This window comes from Haliotis cracherodii, unplaced genomic scaffold (genome assembly GCF_022045235.1).
Source record: "Haliotis cracherodii isolate W230 unplaced genomic scaffold, xgHalCrac1.p SCAF_12, whole genome shotgun sequence".
Lineage (NCBI taxonomy): Eukaryota > Metazoa > Mollusca > Gastropoda > Lepetellida > Haliotidae > Haliotis > Haliotis cracherodii.
In genome coordinates, this window is record NW_027266267.1 from 36,959,498 (window position 1) to 36,987,234 (window position 27,737).

At 39.0% G+C, this 27,737-nt stretch overlaps 1 protein-coding gene across 3 annotated transcripts; it reads left to right on the forward strand.

Annotated features, from left to right (window-relative positions):
- Window positions 1–918: 918 nt before the first annotated feature.
- Window positions 919–27,698, forward strand: LOC139458398 (ATP-dependent RNA helicase cgh-1-like). Of its 3 annotated transcripts, none has more exons than XM_071239816.1 (11): window positions 919–965; window positions 1,743–1,923; window positions 3,450–3,510; window positions 5,729–5,963; window positions 8,161–8,304; window positions 8,647–8,741; window positions 12,117–12,239; window positions 13,072–13,200; window positions 17,887–18,067; window positions 18,825–18,978; window positions 19,932–27,698. In XM_071239816.1, exons 2-11 carry the CDS (start codon window positions 1,835–1,837, stop codon window positions 20,080–20,082), a joined length of 1,362 nt encoding a protein of 453 aa, XP_071095917.1. In that variant the 5' UTR covers window positions 919–965; window positions 1,743–1,834; the 3' UTR covers window positions 20,083–27,698. The 3 variants fall into 3 exon arrangements, with proteins under 3 accessions (XP_071095917.1, XP_071095919.1, XP_071095920.1); XM_071239818.1 differs by having other exon boundaries at window positions 942–1,008; XM_071239819.1 differs by having other exon boundaries at window positions 964–1,047.
- Window positions 27,699–27,737: the final 39 nt, after the last annotated feature.

The window sequence follows — 27,737 nt, forward strand, 5'->3', positions numbered from 1 at the left end:
TTCAGATATCTTCTGATCTGTGTATAAAATCATGAAGCATCTATCTCACTTACTTCGTTCCTTTTTGCAGTGTAACTCTATTCTTAGCCCTTGGATCCCCTTTCTGATCAAACACCCCTTCGAGATCCTTAGGGTAAAGCACCACTTGCCAATCAAACATCCCTTCACATTGCGTAAGGTTAGGCACCCCTTTGGGTAAGTTTTGAGGTATGATATGGGTTAGCTTATTTTTTAACAAATTAATCCAATGTAATTTGATGAAACCCCATACAATTTGCAAATGTAAACAATCGGGTGCTAATGATTGGGAAACGAGCACAAATTACGGTAAGTGAGACATTATATAATATGGGCTAGAAACTATTTAACTGGACTGGCAATTCATTAGACCGGTCTTGAAAATATCTGAATTATTAATATTGGATAAGGTGTAGGGGCACATTCTGCCCTTTAATGTGTGGTCGAACTTGAGACTTCGCCATGATGATAGATTATTTAGTTTTAGGCTACTCAACACCTTTAGCAAAATATCATAGTGTTCGGAGTACCCTACCATACTTTTTGAATAAATTGCTCGACTCTCAGAACGAACATGGGGACGAGTGAGAAAATGACATTGACTTCTACCGTATCAGCTATATACATACTTCACAACCAGTCAATTTTGGACAGCTTTGAGAAAACACGCAATGTCCAAGTTTCCACTGTCAAGGATTTGGTATCAGCTGGCGGCAGCAGCAGTCAGTTTGCAATGTCAAACTCAAAGGTCAAGGCCAGATATCGATCGTTATTTTTTTTCATTATATATCGTTATTCCTGTGTAAATGTATTCAAAACATTTTTTTAATAGCTTCTTTCCTTTCCTGTATGTTCATGAATTTTCTTTTACAAGTTATTTTGTATTTGAATTGTCCGTGACAGCGCCCCCTACTGATATATGACGGCCATATTAGATACCGATATTGGTAAGTCAACCTAGCGAATCCAAGTCATCCTCGATGTTTTAAGGTTAGAACAAGCCAAGTGACAATTTGGAAAGGAAGTAAAGTAATTGACCTTCATGTTTCTATTTCGATTTTAGCTCTAACTGCCCCCTGTATCCGATAGCAGCAACATTTTAACGCCTACCTGGTACAGTAAAATTCTAGATTTGTTTACAGCGTGAAATTGAAAACCGGTTATTGTGTCATTTCCCGTTTGTTTATAGAAATATTTTGTTCATGTTAAACGGCTTTACTCCGGGATGGAAATATATTTGATATGTTAGTCTGTTTCACATGGTTTCCATAATTTCGACATTATTATGCATGGAACATAATGTCAGTTGAGGCACAACCGACGCCGTGTATGTCGGATAACAATATGTTTCGAATTGTTGGGAGCAACGCTGGAAAGATACCACATCAAAATGTATTTCGTAATGTGTATAAGCGTATCATAAATCTGGAACAGGCTATTACATATCGGTGACATTGGATCAAATATCTGTTCTGTCAGTTGGAGAGTACTCTATGAAATTGGAAAACAATCTCATACGTCAAATTGTGACATGGATACTGTCCAAACACCAATATGAATAGCCTAGTAGATTATTTGCAGACTGGAGTCACATAGCTGGAATATTGCTTATCGCAGCAATAAACAGACAAAGCAGATATCGAGGTTCAATATATATTTTCATGGGCAGAGGGCGCCACCTCACCAATGTTATTTACCTTAAAGAAGTTCCTCTCTCATTTCAGGTGTCTCTATGCTGTTGTGATACTTGATCCTGCGCTGATACGAAATTTGGGAGATTATTGGACCTTACTCCAGTGTTGACGTATTTGACAAGATGGCTTCCCCACAGGTGGAGCTACAAAATACAAACAACCATACTAGTCATGCTAATGCTGCCGACATCAAGGCTTCTGCCGCGGCAAAGTAAGTTGTTGGTCCTCGGCAATACTCACTTTCATTTCATTCATATCAAAGCAATATATTTTGCTGGCAGTGTCGACAGAATGCAACAGCTGAACTTTAAGATTAACCTGTGATGGATCTGATAATTCATGTTACCAGAAGTCTGTTCCCAAATCTTAAGTCCAGAGCTAACTTGCGGCTTGTATTTCTCCTAATCAACATGATCAAGTTAATGTTTATTGATAATACATGCATCTGTTGTGTTCCATAATGACTATTTAGGAAAAAAAGGGATGCGGGAAGTCTGTTTGGATTATCTTATCTCTATCCAACCCCTATTCGGGGAGACAGTGTTATGACAGCCGAAGGGCTACTACTTCTTGACCTGTGAAGATCCGTGGTAGAATAAGTCTTCAGCAACCCATGCTTGCCGTAAAAGGCGACAATGCTTGTCGTAAGAGGCAACGAACGGGATCAGATGACCAGGCTAGCTGACATGGTTGATGCATGTAATTGTATCCCAATTGCGTTGATCGATGCTCATGATATTAATCACTTGATTGTCTGGTCCAGACTTGGATTATTTACAGACCGCCGTCATATAGCTGGAATATGGCTGAGTGCGGTGTTAAACAATAAACAAACAAACCAACTACTACTTCTCAGTCAGTAGAAGGGAGTAACCTATGTCGTTTTCCACAACACTCGTGGTCGGCCTTTTCTGAACAGTGCATGGTTAGACTTTTTAGGGTTGAAATCCAAAAGTTTCAGACTCCTACTAGGTAGAATAATTTAGTTGTAGGCCAGTTAGTTTGGAGAAGGGCCAATAACTTTTACAAGGAGCAAGCCCTGCTGGCTGCATACAAGTTTGTTGTTAAATCTACCCCTGCTTGTGAATGCCAGAATCCTTTGATCATTGCTTCATCCCCTGCTTATGAATGTGATTTTTGGTTTGTCAGCAACATACTAGGGGTTCTGGTTTGACAGGAATAGAAGTAAGCCTAGAAAGTTGACCAGCCCAAATAGTGATGGCATAGAAACAGCCTCAAAATGTTCAAAATTCAACCAGCCCTTATGTCTTTTGCATCATTGAAAAACTCAAGGACCGCAGGACCCTTCATAAATTCAAACACTGCCAAAGTAGTAATCCTTTGAGACCTGAATCCCTTTTCGCATTAAGTGTGGCCTTTAACCTATCTCCCTATCTGATTCCTATTAGCCTAAAAATCCCATGATAATGAGCTTGTGAATTGTTTTGACAGCTGAAAATGTAAACTACGATGTATGTATTTGTTAGAAACCCAAAGTGTGTTGACGCTGATACATCAACAACATAACATCAGCCACTAGTCAAAATCCATGGTCTAGTAAAGAATATTTTAAGTCTTGGCACTGGCAGTGGGAAAATATTGCTATGGTTGATACTCATCCAAATGTTAACTGCTAAACATCATGATTGGAAGATTTAAAAGTGCCAGTTATTTATTTTTGTTTGAATCATATAAGATGTATAACTCAGTTCATTTTCATTCACTCTTTACTTTCAGTGACCAGGGTTGGAAAGCCCAACTTAAAAAGCCACCAAAAGATTGTAGAGTCAGAACCTCTGTGAGTACACAAGATTGTATTGTACATATTAGGGCTGCGATGATAAAGGAAGGTCCCCATACGATAAGCATCTCGATACGCAAAAATGCAGATTACAGTACTCCAATATTTACTAAGTTTCAAGACTTGAAGCATGTGAAGATTGGATCTTCCATGGTTTTGGAAGTCAAAATTATTTATGATTACAAGACTACTGAAGTTTCAAAGTGCTAACTTTCCTTAAAAACACTTCACGTTTCAAAACAGCAGAAAAAAGTCAATGTACTTCACAGTGAATAGTTCAACTTCAGGTTCTTTTTCAGAAGAATTAAAATGTCAACATTGTTAGGGGACACAATGAGGCGCTCTGGGTACCGACAATGTTTTGGCCTGTACACAAGAGTACATGCTCTGCCTACCTAACATGATATGATGTACATTTCAAAGTTTGAAAAAAGACCAGAAAAGTACTTGTTTATGATTCATAGTGTAAAAAGAATATTTATCGAGTGTTATGCGCTTTGAAAAACTCTTTGTATCCCTTCAGTGAATTCAGGTGAACAACACGTATAACAAACTTGGTCAAAAATATGAAATTTGATATGAAACATCACTAGACACTATGACTTACCGTTAAAACTGTATTTCCTGCTCCCATGGGTAATGTTTTATATGCAGAGATTAAGATTACCGCGTGTATTTTCTCATAAACTAAGCCGGAAATAGTAATCAGCTGTGCACACGTTTTCTCCCAATCTACTGGTGATTCCATTAAAAAGTACCCAATGATACAACTTGAGTTTTGATTCAATGGTCGGATGAAATTGCTTCTGAAATTGTTTTATCAGGAATAATATATTCCAATATCGTGGTGTTACTTTAGTTGCAGCTTTTACTACTTTATATATTTGAGGGGCACGGGTGGCCCAGTCTTCTAAGGCGGTGCGTATCCTTGTGCAGAGTTGCGTCCCATGTGCACATCAGAAACCTATGATTGGGAGTTCGAATCCCGGTTCGCCCCGATTGTGTTTCTAGTTTTGTCAGCACCGTACCTGTGCTCATGGGTGTCATCGAAAGTGGTAAACGTCTATGATCTGCATCACTTCGGGCTTTCCTCCCATATTATGCTGACACACCGTGATATAACTGGAATACTGTTAAAAGCGGCGTTAAACCCAACTCGCTCACTCACTTTAAAAATATAAGAACTATAAGCGTAGCACTTTGGTACAGGTTATTGCTATTGCAGGATATTTTTACATATGGAACAATTTGTCCAGTTACCGTAGGGACTTCCCCCTCTACATTGTATTTTGATTGTGAAGACGTTGTGTTGACATATAATAGTCAAAATGCCACAGATATGACTTTAACGAGTCAAAGTATGGCATTTATGATATATCTATCCAGTCCCTGGCAACTGAAGTTCATTTCAAGGCGTCAATATCGGTAATCTGACTGTGGTTGCTGTAAATAACGATGAGTTGTTTGACCTACCGATCACTTCATGTACGATTTTGCTGAAATAATGTAAACAATATTGAATGAAACTGAAAAAAAATAATATTACTAACAAAAGTCTAGATATGCAATGAACCCGTTTTTCTAACCAGATAGTATAGTAATGGAAGTGAATTGCGTACTTCAGTTCAGATTTGTTGACTGGTATTTCCGGTGTTATCTGCTCACGGTGAACAGGTGATAGTGGTTTTTTAGATGGGTAAAAAACATAGTGTCGGTGTAAAAGTTGAGCTTAATAAAAATGTAAGTTTTGGGAGCCATGTGTTACCGTACGCTAAAACCGAGTTAGCACAATATTGAAGGGTGTAATAGCGAGGGAACACTGTACTTAAGATTTGCGTTTTGTAACGTGGTATATCGATAAATAGGCCCACATTTATTGTATCTCACCCTTAGTACATATTGTGGGTATTCCAGGTTGGAATTGGTCCCAAGCAACCAATTAGGCGACTGAATGGATCGGTGGTCAGACTGTACCTCTGACTTTTTGTGTCATGGCACCCCTGACATTGTGGAGTGTTGCTCATGATATCAATCACTGGTTTGCCTGAACCAGACACGATTATTTACAGGCCACTGTCATAAAGCTAAATGCAACCTCAAGATAACAATGACAAAATGTGACATACATGCCATAGGATTGTACCATCATTTTCAGCTTTGTGCTATATGTTCATGATGAAAGGAGATGTTGAGACCCTTTTTTTTGTCATTTCAGGATGTGACTAATACCAAAGGAAATGAATTTGAAGATTTCTGCCTGAAACGCGAACTTCTTATGGGTATATTCGAGAAAGGTTGGGAAAAACCCTCTCCTATTCAAGAAGCTAGCATTCCTATTGCACTAACAGGGCGTGATGTTTTGGCAAGAGCCAAGAATGGTACTGGAAAAACGGGTGCCTACGCAATTCCAATTATAGAAAGAACCGACTCTTCACGAGATGAAGTACAATGTAAGTAAAGTATCTGATCTATTGGGTCTTTGCAACTTACGAAATGTAGTGTTGATAGCTCTACCTCAAATAGCCGCCTCCTTGGTCTTGTGGTAGAGCGTCCGCCCGGAGAGCGGAAGGTCCAGGGTTCGATCCCCGGCCGCGTCATACCAAAAGATGTTAAAAGATGGTACTTGTTGTTACCCTGTCTGGCGCTCGACATTAAGGGGCTAAAACAAGGACTGGTCGGCTCGGAGTAGTATACTGTGTCTGAGTGGGGTATTCATGTTAACTGCGGTTTGGTATCTCAGTGAGCTAGCACTATAAATCGGCATCAGTCCAGACTAGTACAAGCAGCCACACACACACACACACACACGTGCATGCACGTCGCTATATAAATGCAATAATCTTGGACGCGACGTTAAACCCAATTTCACCTCACCTCACCTACCTCAAATATTAATTATTTCCCTGAAATTGGTATACCAAGTGTTTGAAATGAGCACCTGCCCGTAGGTCCGTGGCAGGTAGATATCGTGTCGGACCTGTAGTTTTAAATTTGTATGGGTCATTATTATTGACTCACTGATACCCTTGATGTCATCAATTATACACAGAGGATATTTGAATTGTTAATTTGTGAGATCGCAATATGTGAAACAGAAGAGGGACTGATAGTTACCTTCCGTAATTGCAGAAGTTGCATAGCGCAACTTGTAAGCGTGGCGGAACATGTGGTGATAGATTTCAACATTTCTTTCTATTTGTTGTGGTGTATCAAGATATCAGTGGTATCATCAGTCCTTATCGTGAGACTCATATTGCAAAATACCAGGCGATACTCAGCTCTCGTCTTTATGGCGTACAGTAATATGAGGGTCTGAAGAGTTTAGTCAGGGCCTGCAGTCAGTCCTGATGTCAGCCTGACAATTCATTTTATTTCAGACACTGGGTGTACCCTATGTGGTACCTGGGTTAAAATAAGTCCCTATTGCTTGCCGTAAGACTTCAGATACGACTGAATTGAAGATGGGCTGGTCAGGCTCTGACATGGCTGAAAGTGTAATCAGCACTGAGGGCATGGGATGTGGACCATACAAAGTTGACCATACCACTGATTTGCCTGTCCCATCTTCCCGAGGCAAGGGCGTTAACTGACTGTAATTTCTAGTTTCCACCTTTGCCAAACTAGGCTGGAATTATGGAGTTAATTTTTCTTTTTTGCTGGACTAATGAGTCTATGCATAGTCCGATCAATATCGCGAAACAAAATTGGCATCCGGTTCATAAACTGCTGTGCAGATTTTGATTCATTGCCGGGTTTGCAAAGCATGTCTACCGCCAACTCGGCGTCAGCAGATATTTTCCAAATCTTTTCATATTTTTAATCAAAGTGCTCACAATTGATGCAATTCGCGAAGTAAGACCTGTTTCAGCACAGAAAATCCAGCCTAGTTTGGCAAGGGTGGAAACTGGACTTTTATTGTGCCTGTCCCAACTCGGTTGTTTGCAGGCTGTCATGATAAAGGTGGAATGTTGCTAACTGTGGCATGAAATGACTTTCACCCATTCAATTCACTGGTTCAGTTCCCGGTTAACATATTAAACAAATCTCTCATCCCGAAGTTCTCTATTTTCAAGCTGATGTATGTTTTGTTAGGTTTATTATTGAGGGCTTCAAATAAATTCATATTGTAGGACATTGACTGATTGTCGACTTGGAGATATTTGTCAGTAATGTTTACTTCTCAGTTTTATTCAGTTCTATCAGCAGTAGAAACTAACAGTTTTACTCCACTAGTCTTTATGATGATAAGATGTAGCAAAACCTGTAAAAATGACAAATTTCTACTAGTCCTTATGATACCTTAACTATTGGGCAGTTTGGCAAGGAGAAAAGGACTAGTGCCAATTTCTAACACTGTTTATCTTTTGTAGCAAAACTGTAGCATTGAGAAATAGTTAAGAATTATAACCTTCAAATGCACAATTCAATAGTCTCGGGCTAGCTGCCTAGGGTGAATTTCAAAGGCTGATCAGACACAAAAAAAAGAAAACTATTTGATGTTTGATGAAATAGTTTCAGGTTTAATTGTAAGAAGTGTTTTCATGTGTCATACAGGTATCTGTCCTCTTGAATTTCAAACAAATATTGGACATAGATTCATAATTAACCTCAACTTCTTTCCTAATTTGAGACATTTGTGTATTTCAGCGATGATAATAGTACCCACAAGAGAGCTGGCACTACAGACTAGTCAGATATGTATAGAACTGTGCAAGCATCTGGGCTGTAAAGTCATGGTCACAACCGGTGGAACAAATCTTAAAGATGACATCATGAGGTTGTATGATCCAGGTGAGTTGAGCAGGATAGATATAATGATCACGGTGCTCAGAAAGTGCTTGTTTAGTTGACAGTGTTGGAAAATAAATAAAAAACTCCATTTAATGATGAATACTTCAGTTCTGCTACTGAGACAAACTGCTGATATTACCAACACTGAAAATGGAGTGAGGACTTACATTTCCCAATACAGTCAAATCAAAAGTAGAACAGTAAATGTCAACTTGTACAACTTGTAAAAGTTGGCAGAAGTAGTTGTTGCCAAAATAACTTGACCATAGAAGATGACCGCAGAATTTTCACTCTTTCAGATGGAAACTGAACATATGTTTGAATGTAACCTTTGTTTTTCAGTGCATGTTATTATCGCCACCCCAGGGCGTATCCTTGATCTCATGAACAAGAATTTGGTGAAGATGGGCAAATGTGGCATATTAGTTCTTGATGAGGTATGTTGAATTTTCTTAAACAGTTGACCATTGTAAGGCAGTAATGAAGCAGTTTGTGGTACTTGTTTGAAATTATGCATGAACGTCAAGGGGTGCTAGCCATTACCCTAATGTTAAGAGTTGCGGGGTTCCTAGATTCATATACTATTGCAGCATACCTCAAGAGTACCAACAACCCCCCATAATTTCGAACACAGATTTGGGATCCATTTTGTATCTAGACATTGACTCTTGAGAATGTGGATTAAGTTTTTTTTAAATGACCAGGCCATATTTCAGTTTTCTCCATTTAATGATGAAACATGATTTTAAATCCTGCTGATTATCATGATGTTCTTTTGGGATTATCTGAAAATGGAGAAGTGGAATTTATGATCCTCTGCCATTGTTGTAGTGAGGCACTGAGGTACTGGGTCCTGTACAACAAAGCTATCTTATACTCTTCACTGTCATGTGTTATGTTGAAGTGTGGTAGTTAATGGTCATCTTAGTGTTTCTTTTGTGGCTGAATGTCATTTACAGATTGTAGTTGCTGTATAAATTGTAATCTATTTGCCGTACTGCAGCCTCACTGCATCACTTTCATCAATTATCATTGTCTAAGGTGCCACTCTGCCGAGTTGTGTGTGTTAGGCATGTCAAAGTCAAAGAAGTTTATTGTACAAAAGGCCACCGGCCCATATACAAGAAAGAGTTACACATGTAGATACAATTACATTTGTTACACATTGGGATATACACGTTGTTTGATTAATTCATTTCTTTTGGCTAATGCATGCTTAATATAAAGAGAAAGATTTAATATATTTGATTCGCTCTTTGTCGTCAGCATAACTACAAAGGCGTTTATCGGTGACATTGCTATTAAATAATCTTTTATATATTTCTTTCGGAGATCATTGTAAAATGGACAGACAAACACAAAATGAATTTCATTTTCTATCTCTAGCTTACACAATGGACAAATTCTTTTCATTTTTCAATGGACAGTTTTCTTCCTTCATTTACAAATAGGTCTAGCAAACCAAGTCGATATTTAATTAGCTCTTTTCTTAAGTTTTCCGTAGTGAGTACTGATAAATATATTTCTGGTTGAAGTAAAGTCTTGAAAGTTTTGTAATATTCATAACGCGAACTATCCTCTAAAGTGGAGTGCCATTCTTGGTACAACATATTTATAGACCGATTCCGAAATTCATTAAGAAACATATTTACATTTCCAACTGACTGACATAGCCATATAAAACCAAAACCATGCGAAAATAAAAGATTTCTTATATGCGATGTCCAAGTATTCTTTCCCATGTTATCTAAATGTAGAAGCATGTTATAAGCTAATTTGGGGAGACGTTGTTCATGCATATGAAGAATTTTAAACCAGTATTTTAAACATCTGATCTGAGAATTAACATATAATGGGTATCTACCACATTCACCATAAACCATGCAATCTGGTGTAGAAGATCCGAGTCAAAGAAACTTTTTACATGCTAATAAATGAACCTTCTCTAAACAGTCATAACTTTGAAATCCCCATACTTCAGAACCATACAATAAAATTGGTTGTATCTGGGTATCGAAAAGCTTAAAGAAGATATTAGGTGACATCGATCCCACTTTGAGAAACAGACATTACACTTATTAAAGCTTTCTTTGCACGCAAGGACAAGTCAAGGGCACATTTTTTCCAATTCATTGTGTGTGAGAACCAGATTCCTAAATATGAGTAGTGATCTACTATATTGACTAACTGACCATCGAATGACCATCTCTCTTTCGACGCTATTGGACCACCTTTTCTGAAGATCACAATTTTAGTTTTTTCTAAGTTTACGGATAATTTCCATTCATTGGTGTACATACTTAAAATATTTAATTGCCTTTGAAGACCGACAACAGTATCTGACACTAAAATGGCATCATCTGCGAAAAGTAGCATTAATATTTCTATCCAATCTGGGAACATTTGGATACCATGTTTACCACTGGCAGCTATTTCGTAATATAATTCATTAATGAAAAATGAAAATAAGATCGGATTCAATATACAGCCTTGTCTTAGGCCCAAAGGACAATCAAAGAAATCTGTTAAACTATCCCCACAACGAACACATGATCTCACATTAGAATACATTGATTTTAGAATAGTAAACATTTTCCCACGTAAACCAGCTTTTCGTAGACATGTCCATAGCTTAAAGCGATTGACAGAATCAAAAGCCTTTTTAAAATCTACAAATGCTACATACAGTTTATGCTTACGCCGTGACAAGGTTTTTTGAATAAGTGCATATAGTGTAAATACATGATCTACGGTGGAATAACTTTTTCTGAAGCCAGCTTGAAATTCAGGAATCTTATCACGCATGGTCGCCCATTTTGAAATTCTATTTGTTTAATATTGTAGTAAATACTTTTCCTAAAATGCTCATTAATGAAATACCTCTATAGTTATCTGGGTCACTCTTGTCTCCTTTTTTATGCAGGGGGATTATTATAGAACATGACCAATCGTCTGAAGCCTGTGATCATGGATTCGAATCCTGGTTCTCAATAATAATTACCCTAGTTTTGTCAGTACTATACCCATGCTGCGGTAGAAACTAACAGTTTCAGTCCACTGGTCCTTATAATGATAACATGTAGCACAACCTTTAAAAATGGCAAATTTCTACTAATCCTTAGGATACCTTTACTATTGGGCAGTTTGGCAAGGACTATAGGACTAGTGCCAATTTCTAACCCTGTCCATGGGTTTTCACCGAACACACCATGACTGAAATACTGTTCTATTTATACTATTTATTCTCATTGCCCAGTTATTAAAGTAACTGGATATCGTTGCTATGAGTATGAAGTGCAGGGTTTCAGATGGACGTCCGTCACAGGTCATTGACTGATAAAATTTCAATTTGACAGATGGTTTGTTTAAATAGTCGGACTTTTGACCGATAGAAATGCTAAGCAAGGCCTCACACATCATAATTTCATAATTGAAAAATAAATAGTAAGGATTAGTCCTACTTACAGTATAGATTCAATAAAACAAGGCACAGCCATTAAAAATCTAGTTGAAATTCTAAGCATCGCAGGTCTTTGCATCATATTTTCTGTATCATAGGGAAACACTGTCTCGAGCTATAGTGACTTTGTCAAACGCTTTTTTTACTGCCACGTTCATGGCCAGATCATTGGATCACGAATAGTATTGCATTGATTTGCTGTTATGGTTCTTCCATCATTTTTGTTGATTTGACTTGTTGACTTTTGCCATTGACCTATTACGTTTCCTGGGTCCAAGTCATTGACCTACATTCAGATTTTTGTGTCAAAATCACTGAAGTGTGTGAGCCAGTGTTGATGCTGTGACTTCAGGCAGACAAGCTGTTGTCTCAGGACTTCAAGGGGATGTTGGACAACATTATCAGCCATCTACCACCAGACAGACAAATCCTGCTCTACTCGGCTACCTTCCCTCTTACTGTGGAGCAGTTTATGGTCAGTATGACTTAGCAATCTTAGTGTTACACCAGAAATAATACATGCATTGTAATGATTCATACTACATAGCTGCCAACTGTGAATTTGCAACTAAAGTACTAAAATAAAATTTCTTAATTCTTACAAATGATATGTCATTCATTCAAGTGCAGTGGCTCCAGAATCGTTAAGGCAGTCAGAAGCCACAGGAATTTAATGTTGAACACTGATAAGGCTTTAAAAAAAAAGAAAAAAAGAATTGGTTCTCAGGCAATGAGGCGGCACGGGTGGCCCAGTCGTCTAAGGCGCCGCGATTCGCTGTGCAGAGTTGCGTCCCTTGGGCACGCCAGAAACCTATGATTGTGGGTTCGAATCCCGGTTCGCCCGATTATGTTTCTAGGTTTGTCAGCACCATACCTGTGCTCGTGGGTTTCACCGAAGTGGTAAACATCTGAGACCTGCATCACTTCGGGCTTTCCTCCCACATTAAGCTGGCGCGCCGTGATATGACTGGAATACTGTTAAAAGCGGTGTTAAACCCAACTCACTCACACTCTCAGGCAATGACTTTTGAAAATACAGTGCTGGTGGGCGGGAAGTGTTTTTTTGTTGTTGTTTTTTCTGCTGCCTGAGAACCAAGACTATTATTTTTTTCGCTTAATAGATATTAACCAAATTCAACTAGTAGACATGTCATAGCTTTCTTTCAACTGAACAGAACTTAGAATTGGGAATAAAATGATTTTGCACACATAAGACATGTCGACAAACGGAGTCCAACTTTGGATAATGGTTACGACATACCCAGAGTTGAGCATGTGTTATCAAAGAATGCTTGTCTGTATTGCAGAGGAAACACTTGAAAACCCCCTATGAGATTAACTTGATGGACGAACTGACACTGAAGGGTGTAACACAGTATTATGCATTTGTACAAGAAAAACAGAAGGTTCACTGTCTCAACACATTATTTTCAAAGGTAAGTTCAACACGTGACTACACGTGACAGCCCGGTGTGGATTCTGGGTCAGTGTGGCTAGATGTTTGTGTGAGGTAACAGATTCGGATCAGATGCCCTGAATGACCACCAGCACGGTTGGCACACACTTGAATGACTTTAAGTTTAGATTCTACCTTTTTGCATATTTTACATGCCATCCCTAATCGAATATCTGAAAGTAAATATATTTGATAGTTTGAAAAAACTGTTTAAAAGTGTTATTGTTAGATGCCAGGCTTCCAATACACGCCTCTGTCAAAAAATAGAAGCCTGGGTCTGGAGTAGAGGCTGTGTCCATCATTTGATGAAGTTTATGATCCCAATCTGGTGCCTAATAATGACTGTTTCCTGCTAATGTACCCTTTATGACTAGATTTAGGGATCGGATAAGTTAGTGAGGTTGCCAGCATTAAACAGAATAAACGCTTAGTCTAGGGATTTACCTAGACCTACTCTGAGGCCAATATTTGGGCCCAAGTCTGCAGTAAATAATTCTTACTGATAGGATCTGTCAATACCAGACCAAATGATCTGGTTTTGAAAGATTCGTATAAGTCAGAATCCTGTTTAAACAGATTCCACTGTACTGATTTTCTTGTTGCATAATATCATTATAACTCGACATGTTGATTATGGCTGACTAAAGATCACTCTGAGCTCTTGCTGGCTAGAAGCATTTCTTGCAAATTTGTAAAACAGTCGTGATGCCTGTCTCCATTTGATGATGAGTACCTTCAGTTCTGCTACTGAAGATTATGCTGACTTTACCCTTCCTGAAAATGGAGATGGTGCTTACGAGAGCAAGTAATCTGACATTTGAAACCTTTGGAATAGGTTCCATGTGAATTTTAATTTCCAACTGGATTGCATTTTGAATCTTTTTGTGATGTTGGGAGCAAGCACTAGAGTAATTGTTGATAGCCATATCATTTTAAGTATTGTTTCTGTGCATTGCAGGTTGATTTATTGACATAGATGTACTCTTTAGAAACTCTTTTTGTTACTTATCACAATTTGGATTTTTAAAGTAGAATTATTTCTGAATTTTTACTTTAAAATTGTGCACACTAAGTCTCCAAATTGTGACTCACTGGATTATTTGTGTAACTCCCAACTGAATCCCTGTCAAGCCTCTCTATTCTTTAAGTATGTTGCCAGTGGTTGCTCTATTGACATGTTTGAATTGTGAATATTTTCTGCACCAATTGTTAGAAGTAAGTTCATTTACAAATCCCTATACAAGATTCTTAGAATGTTAAACTGGCCAAATTTGACATTGGGGTTGTCAATGTGTGCAGTTTTAAGAGAACGTTTTGGATATGCCAACTCCATTTAATGATGAATAACTTCAGTTCTGCTACTGAGAATATGTGCTGATGTTACAAACACTGAAAATGGAGATCTGAACAAGAACACACTGTATTCTATGCCTGTCAACAACAGATCTTGATCTGGATCTGGTGCCAATGTCTTGATGTGACTGATACTAAGAGTACATGCTTGAAGGCAGCATTAGAAATTAGCGTTCGTCCTGTAGTCCTTGCCAAAGTGCCCAATAGTTAAGGTATCATAAGGACTGGTAGAAATTTGCAATTTGTAAGGGTTTTGCTTTGTGTTATCATTTTAAGGACTGGTGGACTAAGATTGTTTGTTTCTACCGCTGGAAGGTCAAAATGCAGCTTGTCTACCCTGTAATGTGCTGCCGTAGCCTCTGCCCACCAGAATAGTACCTTCCACTAATGGCATTTCATGTCAGCACAGTGTTTGAGAAAAAATATTGCCGGGCTGCCTTCAGCACCCTCAAACTTTAGAAGTTGTTTACCCCAACTAAACTCTTCAAGCCCTTATTTTAAAAACTGCAGCTTATTGTGACAAATAAATAGACATGTAAATCTATGACAGGCCGTAAGGACCCATACAACTTTGAAACTGACTGTACTGGAGATGGTCAGTTTTTGCCTGTATGTGTATAAGATATAAAACTACCTATATTGACCTGCAATTACTCAGTTGAATGCAAACTATGGACTAGGCTGATCCATGATGCCTTTGACTTTTAACATCAGGGCTGTGACAAAGACACCTTCATTTTCATACTCCTAATACTAAAAGGCAGTGTTTGAATTAAATCATAAAGGTCAAGGGGTTGTTTTTATAAGCCGAGTGTTGAGAATTAAAGCTTTTGGGGTCCCTTGGTTCAATTACGTGGGTGCCCCAAATTGTCCCTAATCCTGAGAATGCATTGTCTACTCACTATATCATGTATATGAAGGGAAGTTCCATTTGGTGATGATCAACTTCAGTTCTGCTACTGACAGACAGTGCTGATTCTACCAAGGCTGAAAATGGAATTGGGAAATTATTTATGTGTATGAAATGCTGTGGACTAGTGACGAAGTACTACCCTAAATCAGACACCAGGGTTTTATGTGACAGATAAATGTGCGTCCAGTACCCACAAGTGTAGAAAATTGACGCAAAAAACTAATTTACTGCATCACAAGGGATGCACAATAATAATCATAATGTAGCTACAGTGTATCGAGCAATTATGGGCATCTATCATTTCATCCATCCATCATGACCACTGTCCACATGATCACTGATTCGTTACTTTACTGGAGACCTCATACTGCCTACAATGACCCTTAAAACTAATTTTGGCGGGTCACCTGGACCCCAATTTTGTAAGTCAAGGCTGGATTGTTGTTTAATGCCATACTCAGCAATATTCCAGTTATATGACGGCGGTCTTTAAATAATCGAGTCTGGACCAGATAATCCAGTGATTGATATGATGAGCATCGATCCACTCTATTGGGATCTGTGACATATATCAACCAAGTCAACAAGCCTGACCACCCGATCCCGTTTGTCGCCTTTTATGACAAGCAAAGTCGTCTTTTACGGCAAGCATCAAACACTGCATTTATCAGTAATAGTGTGGACATGATTTTCTGACCTGAAATCGTGTATACCCCTAAAATAGTAAAATGTTACAAGTCAAGTGGTACACCTGAACTTTTGTACACACCACTGTATGTCATATCCAGCTATTACAATTCTGCAGGCCTTTTCTTGACTATAAGAAATAGAATTGGTGTGGGAGCAACAAGTCTGTCTTGGTCACAGTAGTCTGACTTAGGTACTATTGGTCTATCCCTGATTTGAATTGATTAGCCTTGGACAAATCAATAACAAAAAAATAACACTGCTTGCGGGAAGAGGCTTTTCACAAGAACCTTAGTGTAGCTTTTGTTTCATAGAAGGGAAGCCACACTCCATTTAATGATGAATACTTCAGTTCTGCTACTGAGACAAACTGCTGATATTACCAACACTGAAAATGGAGTGAGGACTTACATTTCCCAATACAGTCATGATAAATCAAAAGTAGAACTGTAAATTTCCAACAACATGTAGAATTTGGCAGTAGTAGTTGTTGCCAAAATAACTTAACCATAAAAGATGATCGCCTCCTTGGTATATTGGATGGTGCATCTGTCCAAAATGGAGTTACGTTCACATACAGTTGGAACTGGTGAAACGTTCTGTATATAATGCTACAAACACCATGTCTGCAGCAGATGTCGGTGAAAATTCCCAAATTGGAATAACAATTTTCCACTTTGTTATACTGTAAAGACATGATGGCTTTGTAGATAATGACATGTATTTAATGTTAACAGACCAATTTGAGAAAAAATATGATTTGGAATCCTGGTTAGATCTCTGAAAACATGAGGGAACTCTGAAACTGAAATCATTACACAGCACTACATGCTATTTGTTGGCATTGGTGAACAAGAATCACTGAATTCTCAAAGGAAAGGTGTTGCTGATCTGCTAGTTCAGAAGAATATGAGAATGTTATATTCGGTTTTGTTAACTTTTGAGTAGTTATTGTAATAAAAAAAGAAGTTAAAACACATATATTTTTTAAAAAACTCTTGAAACATCAGAAAGTTTGTTGGTCTCATTAATGTCTTGACTTGCTAAATTTTATGATCAAATAATTTTTTGTGGCTACTTTATGCTAGATTAAATGAATTCAAACTCCATTTTATGATGAATACTTCAGTTCTGCTACTGAGACAAGTTGCTGATATTACCAACACTGAAAATGGAGTTAACTTCATGTACATTGAAAACTTGTGTCCTCGTTAGGGTAATCAAATAATCCCGTTTACATCATTTCAAGAATATAATCATGAAAAAAATGTATGAACAAGAAAATGTGTCATTCATACGCCCCTCATCCAAGGGTAGAGCAATGTTGTGTAGACGTCATGTTATGAATTATATGATAATAAACAAACATTGTAAGCACCACTAAGTCACTTCAGGTTTCTTGAGGCCATTTGTAGCACACATCTGTTCACTCCATTTAATGATGAATACTTCAGTTCTGCTACTGAGACAAACTGCTGATGTTACCAATACTGAAAATGGAGTTAAGTTCATGTACAGTGAAAACTTGTTAATTCGACCTAAGAGTAGTCACATATATCACGCGAGTGTGTTTGGGGATGGTAAATATGTGAAGTCTAGTCTTGGCATCAGGCTTAAAGAGAGCTCAAACATTACAAGCACTGCTGTTTGATTGGAAACTTGTTCAACATTTGAATGTTTGTTTGATCATTTTGTAACTGTTTCCTGCTTCAGCTCCAAATCAACCAGTCCATCATCTTCTGTAACTCGACAAACCGTGTGGAGCTGTTGGCCAAGAAGATTACAGAGTTGGGTTACTCCTGCTACTACATCCATGCCAAGATGAACCAGCAACATCGTAACCGTGTGTTCCACGACTTTAGGCAGGGGCTCTGTCGCAACCTCGTCTGCTCAGGTACCTGCTACGTCCATCTTGTAGTTCCACAAGTCTTGCGTTGATATCCTAAATAAGAGCATTTCAACTGCTTCTTGCTTGTTCCTTGGGTTGTGGGTTGGAATACAGGGGTCGATTTTTAACTTCTGGCCTGCTGGCTCATGGCCTGTTGCCTGTTACAATTACAAAAGGCTTGCTGAAAATTTCACCCTTCACTATGTACGTTTTATTTATTTCATTGGACACAGCTCTTGAATTTTGTGACGATGAGGAAATACTTAGGGGGATGAGGTTGTGTGAATGGTTAACTCTAAGAAAGAGATCTCTCGATCATCTCGGTACAATCACACAACCGGTATCCATTTTGTATTGTTGTGTACAACCACTTTCTTTAGTTGCTCATAAATTGCCACAAAATGGAGCAAATGGAAACCAAGGTTTAACCTGAAGTGTGCATAAAAAGACGTGCGAGGAGTTTGAAAATCTTTAGAACTCCCGTGTGTAACTTGGCTGTGAGGCGGCTTCCATCATTTATTTGCAAGCCAGTTAGTTTGGAGAAGGGCCAGTAAATTTGAAAGGAGCAAGCCCTGCTGGCTACATACGAATTTGTTGTTAAATCAATCCCTGGAATATCAGATTCACCTTGATAATGGTGCCTTGTTTGTCAGCATCATACCAGTGCTCGTGGATTTTGTGAAAGTGGTGAACCTGCATCACACAGACACACCCTTCAAAGTGGTGTTACTGGAATATTGCACACCGGTTTGTTTATTTTCAGATCTGTTTACGAGAGGTATTGACATTCAAGCTGTCAATGTTGTCATCAACTTTGACTTCCCGAAGCACGCAGAAACATACCTCCACAGAATTGGTCGATCAGGAAGATACGGCCACCTTGGCGTTGCCATAAATCTGATTACTTATGATGACAGGTAAATATGGTAGTAGACTTGAGGGTTGTAGAGACGCAAGAAGGCTGAACAGATCAAACTGTTAACTACAATATCAGCAGGATGTTCAAACAAAGGGAAACTTCTGATTGGCTTAGAATTGGGGAATACCACTTTTGGGAAATTCCCATTCTATTTTCAGTAACTCAAGACAGTACTGAAAATTATCAGCCCTAAGTCAGAATGTGTTTCTATCGAATGACAGCTTCTAGGCCAATGAACATGGTTCAAAAATTCACATTGTATAATAGAAGCCCTTTCTTTGCCTTAGTTGTGTCTAAATTATCATGTTCTGCTTTGACTGTTGAATTAACCTCTGTTATTTAATCAAAGTAGAGATAATATGCAGTGATGTTTTACTGGTGTGTGTGTGTGTGAAGTACAGTGATCGCTCGCTATAACGCTACCAATGGGGTCCAAATAATTGGTGGGCGTTATAGACGATGAGCCGTTAAACCGAGGCCGAGGCGCGCGCTCGGAAAATCTCAAATCATCAATATGTGTTGATGTTACGTCACATCAAAATAGTATATATTTTTATGGACCTAGATCTACCTGGATATGTTACTATCCTTAGCGTCAGTGTTGAAGCATAGAGGTCTAATGTTCCTTGTTATTACTCTGAAGTTAATCATTAAGATTGACAGGTTCTCTGAATTCAGATACTAGCAGAACATCTCAAGGACTCAAAGACCATTCTTTATTTCGAACGCCGCCTCATTCATATGTCAGGGGTGGTCGGGTAGCCAAGTGGTTAAAGCGTTCGCTCGTCACGCCGAAGACCCGGGTTCGATTCCCGACATGGTTACAATGTGTGAAGCCCATTTCTGGTGTCCCCCCGTCGTTATATTGCTGGAATATTGCTAAAAGCGGCATAAAACCATACTCACTCATTCACTCACTCACATTCACATGTCATCACATCTATCTTTCAGATTCGCTTTACACAAAATCGAGCAAGAACTGGGCACAGAAATCAAACCAATCCCCAAACAGATTGACCCCTCATTGTATGTGGCTGAGTACGGAATGGAGAGAGAGGATGATGATGATCCACGCACAGGGGCAACAGCCGGGGGCAACTGAATCAGCCACCGTCCAGCCCCACCCTCTCCCCACTTCCCTCCCTCCATCCCTCCTCCCTCTGTTGACTACAGCAAATGCCAAACCCTGTATATAGACTTGTACCTATCACACGAAGATGCAGCGGAAGATGCAGCAGCAGCAGTACCACACCCAAGCCTGACCTACCGGCAAACAGTGGGTAAATCAAGCCATTGTCAGCGCTGGAGTGCTCTTTGTTTTTGTTTATTTTATTATTTATTACTGTAAACGACAAGGCTGATGCCTTGTCTGAGTGCAACTTCCAGTTTTGATGTTCAGCTCATGATTACAAATTTGAAAGATGTCAGGATTGCGCTTTGGAGGACTTGAAGACGAAGCAGTTGCTGGAAGTATGAGGACAGTGTTTCTTGTTTGGAGCTGTTGAGTTTTACTTTCTGTGCATGCTGAGTGCTGTCTGCTTGTTAAGACAGGACTAAGATTTGAAGACGTGCGTTCAAATGGTGCTCATTTGTTTCTGATGGTTTAGGATTGGGTTGTGTTAGAAAAACTTGAGAAAAAAACAATGAGAAGACTAGGACTACCCGTGAATTAAATGCTTTCTGGAGAATACCAAACTTGTGAGACTGGAATCCTTGACCGATCCTACACTCAAATTGACAAGTTTTCTTGTTAGAAGTTGAACCCTTCTGACAAATGCTATGTTTAATTTGCATCTGGATTCCCACAGGCAAACTGTCTACAATCTGAGTCCAAGATACAGTCTTGCATTGTCCCTGTTGCCCAGCTCTCCATTGTTGGAATTACATTGACTCAATTTGAAGCAGTACTGTACATAAAATACTTTGCAGCCATGGAAATATCATCAGAACTTTCATCACTCTCCTTAATCATAATCTTCATTCCTTGTCGGGAATTAAATCTGTTTCACACCAACTGGTCCATACAGATTGCCTGTCTCATAGGGAGCTGTGACAAGCTAAAGACAGGCCTCTTGCATGTCATTGTGCAATGGGCAAAATAACTTGAGACAAAAGCTATTGCATGTATGGGCTACATATTTCTAACAAAACTTTTCACATGAGAGGGGACTGTTAGCTTGCCCGGATAAACACTGCTTGCCCGTATGACATAACAATAGCTCTAAATAGGATATGCATTGACAACCCAGGGCTCGATTTAGCTATATAAAAAATGCATCTGTGCAACTTACTATTGAAAATTGAAACCTGAATGCTTAAGTCTACATGCACGAAGAGCATGTCAAAATCTTTCAAATATGTGTCTAACACTTACACAAAACATTCACTACCTCTAAGCTTTGTTTACCATACGACATCAATAATCCGTGTGTTATGTATTATTTGTCATGCATTATTGGGCTTAACGTCAAACTGGGTACTTCAAGTTTATGTGTAAGTTTCAATTTTGATAAATTTATGGTAACAGTGCCATCTGGTTTTTTTGTCTGGTGCAACTAGGTTTTCATGTCAACATGCACCTGGTGCAAGTTAATTCAAGTTCCTTAGATCGAGCCCTGCAACCATACATAGCATTTACTATACAAGAGCTGTTAAAAAACACATGCAATATGATGAATGGAAAAATAATCTTTATGCATGGACGTGGCCTGTCTTTACCATTGCTTTGCAGTGAGCCTACAAGATTCACAACGGGGAAACAAATTCCAGGGGATTGAAAATACATGCAGGTCACAATGTGTTAACTGGTGAAAAATCAGCCTTGCTTTTTCACAGTTACTAGTAACAAGTCCACTGACTTTGTTTTGACTTGTGTAAAAACTATTTTGATCTTCTGTCGTTGAAGACTTTTTAACCCCGAACTAACCATTGTTCATTGAAATGCCAAAGTAACTTAAGCAATGCAATGCAATGCGGATTTGAAAACTAGCCATGGCATCCCATGGTATGCTGTGTAAGAACTGATGGCTTCTGTTGGCAGTGTAAGGACTGCTGGGGATCTGAATGTAGTTGATGTGAAATGCGGTTTAGTTGTGCTTTTGTATGGTGGAATTGTTGACTAACGAGGTGTGTTTGACTGTGAGCCTGATAGAACAAGTGTTGACAATTCTGCCATGTAATGGATCACCTGCCTCGCTGGACTTTAGTTCTGATGAATTTTCCACTTCTAGAGAGTTTGTAATATATATTTTTGTACAGACAAATTCTCATGTTGAGGGACTTCCATAGCACAGACTGACTGACCCAGGAATAACTGGATTTGTGGCGGTGATGATGCACACTAATGTTGTCTCAAGTACTGGCTAGCAAATGTGAAATGAGATAGGACTCTCAAGCCAGTACCTAGGGCAGTGTGCACTGTGCATTTCATTCTGAACAAATCTGCTGCCTCCTGCTGAGATATGCCAAGGTACCATTGTGTAAATATTTCATGGAAGTCGGTTCATGACCTACATATCACTTGATCATCGTGTATTGTGTGACGTGAGTAGGGTGCACAGCTCTGTACGGACCTATCTGTGCGAGAAGGCGACAGCTCAATCGTCATGTGCTGCCTGTACACTGGGAATGGATTCTTCTTCATCATGTTCATTCCAGTATTGACATCGAGCAGCATGTTTTCATTGCATATGTTACGACTGAGTGATGGAGACTGTTGACGAACTGAAGTCCCAGGAAAACATTAAACTTCATTGACACTGTACAGTTGATGTAGAAATCAGTGTGTCATGGCTGTGAGGCCACAAGTCATCGTCGTCCATGCAATACATTGTGAGGATAGAGACCTCTTGATGCTGGTGAGCGGCCAGCAGCCGAGTCAGGGTGACCAGCCACTGACCGTACAAATTGTGTGAGGAGTAAGCAAGGCCAGGCCAGTACTCGACTAAAACAGGACAGATGGAGTGCTGACCAGCTATCTTCTGACAGGGGTGTGATCATGAAATGGCTAAGAGACAAGAAATCACAAAACTCTTCAAAGAGACAACGACTCTTGTGTCCCAGGGTTGAAAATCTACTCTTAACAAGGGTAACCAATCGTTCTCAACACTGGGGACAAAACCACCTCTCATCTGTATACTACAACATGGTGGCAAAAAGATGGTATTCTTGTTCCACGTGACAACCTTCCAACATAGTCTGATTCAGATGTAAATCTGGTTTGTATGGTAGACATGAAGGTGAAGACCTGTCGGTTTGTCCATGATTGTGGAATTCTAATGTACAAGATAGTCATTTTTCAGGTTCTTACAGGGATGTTACAAGAGATGTCTGTGGAGTATGTACAGATGAGAGGCTTGTGTCCAGCTGCCACATCTTGGTCATCAGCTCTCTTTGGAACTGTCCATGTAGGTCCGCTTGACCACCGCTAGTAGTTTCTCCACATGTACACAGGATGGTTGACCATTTGCAGGGCAGTTAGTTGTCAAGCTGGCCCACATGGACAAGGACATTGCAGGGACTGTTGACCGAACAAATGGAAGCTGAACATGTTTAACTTAAGTATAAAAAAAGATGTAATGCTGGTTGTATGTGATGAGAGATATTTCGTCATATCATTCTATGCTTGATAGATAACCATGGGTAATTGAAAAATCTTGTTACGAAGATGCCAAACTTGCAAAGTATTTAATTGAAAGCAATTGGTCGTCACAGAAACAACTTGTCAGTCCTTTCAAATTATGAAAAATATTAGAATAAGAATATTGTAGGATTTGAAAGCTTGACTTTTGATGACACTAATGACTGACTAATCTCCCCTTACATAGAACCGCATTACTTGCATTCTGAATTATACCCAATTTATCCCAGGCTGATAAGAATCGTACACACTCGGTATGATTACGAAAATCAAAATGTTTCAGCCTATGGCTGAGTGTATCCGATATTTGTGTGTGAAGATAGATACTGATGGTGAGGAATGAGGGAACAAAGAAGTAGTAGAAATGCTCATGAAATCCTGTAGGTATCTTGAAGATGGCAGGTTGGAGAAGAATGAGATCTTACATTTGTCTTTCGTTCATATGAAGCATCTACATTGAACACAGTGGTTCCCTTATTTTTCACCATCAGCATATTGAAACGGTCGATGGAAACAACAAGTCCCAATGATGGTTTCTTCTGAAGTCAGGGATGAGTTGGGTAACTTTGTTTATTGTTACAGAAAATACAAACTACCAAAAAAAAACTTTTAAGTGTTACCTAAGAATATGGATGTATGAAACAGTCTCATATTTCTTGAATCAACAGTGGTGGTTGCCAAAATAAGGTTCTGTGAGCACACTTAGTTGTGATTGATGCTGTTGGGAAATGATAGTGTTGATTAAAGAAAGATTTTATTGTTTCATCATTCAGGTTGGACACCAGTGACAGCTTTGAAATTAACGTGAAAAGAAAACCGTTGTGTCCACAAATATGGCCCATTGTTTTAGTAGACCTACCATGTATGTTTGTTATACCAGACTGTCACAATAACATGCAGGAACCATATAAATTTTATTTCTGCTGGGCCATATGTATAAGTTTGAAGTTATTTATTTGGTTTCAATTTAAAATTGCACTTTGAAAATTTTCCAGGTCACAAATCTTATCAATTTCATGGAGATTAAAAAGTTCAAATGTGAAATGAAATTGATAGATTTGTGATTCCTTTCTGCCTGTAGAGGCATATTGTGTTAGCGTGTGTCAGCAAGCATCAACAGGCTTCTTGGATCCTTCACCCAACCAGGAGGTGTTGACTATTTTATCAAGCCTTTTCATTGAAACAAGGAAAAACTGAACGTATACACCATTACCGCCTCTTAGGTGCTTGCTGGCACAGCATGGAGACTAGGTCTCTACCACGTTTGGGCTACCTTGAGAAGTTTCATTGACCACAAAGTTACCTGCTAGTTGAAACAAATGCAGTCATATTACATGTCTGTCTTAAGTTTGGAGAAAACCAGGAGAGCAGCGGACAGCATTGCACATGAGGTAGATTAAATTCAGCTTTGTGGTCTTCAGACTTTTCAAGGTTGTCCTTATAGGCAGCTGTGATACTGCCTTAGTAACCATGGTAACGTTCCTTTTGATGTTGCCATGGTGATGCTGAACTGATCACATTGCATTGTTCTCCTGCTTTCTATCAATGTTACAAAATTGTGAGCCGACATCAAATCCTTGTATTTGACGGGAAGGGCATGAAAAGAGACGGTTGGTATTGCCAATATTAACAAATGTGCTGGGTTGTTGTATTTATGCTCTTGAAAGAAGGTCAAATGTTCTCGAAGGGAAGAAAGTGCCCCAATCCACAAACGCTAGGACACAGATCTGGAGAGCTGGAGTTTTGATAGTCGTCGCTGTACTTTGTGGAATGGGACCGTGCAGTTTTCAGTCTGTCCTTTCAGGCAAATTCTGAACCCTTCATTGTCAACACTGGCGTAAATGTTAGTAGTTTGGAGAAGGTTTGTGTGATGTGGTCAGTTCACATTTATTGCAAGTTGAGGGATAAGGCCTATGGCCATGTTTAAAGGGAAGGGAGTAACACTTGTTGGGAGGGTGGGACTACTAAAGAAATAGCATCAACATGAAAATTGCTGGAAGATCAAGTCAAATGTAAGCTCTATTTTCACATGGCCCGTTCTCGGAGGGTGTCGAATAGAGGATAAATTATTTCAAGAGTTACGTTTGAATCCCGGTTCTATCGAACAATGAATCTTATGGTTTAAACTTTGGGTCTCTTCCTTGAATTCCAGCTTGAAGAAAGAATCTAGGAAATTGAATTGTTGCATAACAATTTCATAAGCTTCACATTTGGAACACTTGTGTACAAGGATGCAACTTGACATTTTTATGCTACATTCTAACTCTTTCCATGATTCTTTTTTCAGACGTTTGACTTGAGATGTTGTTGAGCTGTTTTTAACAGTTAACGAACCATTTTTGAATGGTGTTTTTTTTTTTTATCAAGGGTAGATGACAACTTTCTGGTTTTACTTTCATCTCGCTGCCATACAAAAAGGTGTTCATGCACATGAAGCGCATTCTGTATGTCAGCGAGGCGAGTCTTAGCAGGTCAGATCATAGCCATTGCATCTCTTACTTGTATAGGGCCACTGACAGTTTATCTTGCAACAGTGCCAAACATTTATCAAGATAGACATTGATTTAGCGATAGTCTAGCAAAGTTACATTTTGTGGCATTACCTGAAGACAGATTTGACTAGTACAGTAGCTGCTTGCTTGATATGGGTACATGCATCTGGACCAAAACTTTGCATTGAAAGAATAAAGAAGTTTAAGTCAATAAATCTGCCGTCTCCACTGATACTACAGCTTCTCAAATGCCAGAAAGATGATCTGACAAACTGGTATGTGTTTGTCAATAATTTGAGGCTGTACCTGCACCAGGTACTTGTTTAGGTTAAGTTGTAATTATATTCAATGTAACAGGATTTTGCTGTCAGAACTTATAGTCCAGTGAGGAGGTGAAATGTCTATGATCTGCTCTGCAAAATACCTTGCTTCTCTAAAGGCCTTCGCACCATGTCTTGAGTCTATTGATCTTTTGTAGTGTTGTCATGACAAGTAGTACATAGCATCAGATTGAGAATTTGAATAGAACAGTCCAAACTGCCCACCACCTGGGATACTTATGGTACCTGAAATATCAGCCATGAGTACCATATTGCTAAATTGTAGGGTCATTTGTTTTTTGGGGGGGTCATTGCCCTGGGTCCCTTGGCAATCTGAAGCTCTGTTAACATGACTCTGCAACATACAGTAGTTAATGATGGAGGCTGCAATGGTATCAAGTCACAGGTGGTCCTCCTTTGAGTTTTGTCTGATGTCTATGTAAGAACTGTAGCTCACTATCAGGATGCTGACTTATGAATTCCACTTGAAATTATCAGTAGTAGTTCTAAAGGATATTGACAATTACAGGAAATAAAGTCTATTTTTCTAGTTGACAAGTAGTTGTCCAAAGACATCATGGCCCTATAGCAATTTTGTCTGCATAAAAATTCAACTTTGTTCATAATCGTCAGTGATCTTACAGATATTCAAATTTTGCTGTTTCGAAATCCATGTTGTTTTTCTGCCAGTATTAACTGTCCTGTTTTCACGTTTCTCTAGAGCTACTGTTGTTGTTTTCAATTTCTACATGAGTTTGGTTGAGTGATTTATACCTCTAGCGTGTACTTGTGCTGAGATGGCGGATGTGTTAAAACCGCAAATGAAATTACGTGTTTTCATCCTTGCGTCCTCCTGCTGCACCAATACCAGATTCTACCGAAACATTGCAGAATATTGTCAAGATGTCAATCTTTTATTCCTGACTCAACGTTCTTCAAAATAATTTATGAACTTTGACAGTCATAGGTCTGTTTCGAAACGTTACAGCTCGGGCAGTCAGAGCAGCAAAAAGTTATTTGGGAAACACCCTTTCTGTGGGACTGATTAGTCAGAAAATATTTGTGTAAGAAATTACTGGAGACTGAAACTGGTATTTGGAGTTTGTATTGTCAATATCTTAGCCTGTGAAGTTGTTTGTGCAGCAGTAGTGATGTTTCTGTCCTATTTGTACACACTTTTGTCTCTGTCCATTGTCAACGTTGACTCAAGTGCCTTAATCATCAAGACATGATGCAGATGCTGAATAAACCTTTTTTTTCTTTCCAAGAGTGTTCATTACTTTGTTCGCATGGTTCAAATGGGGGC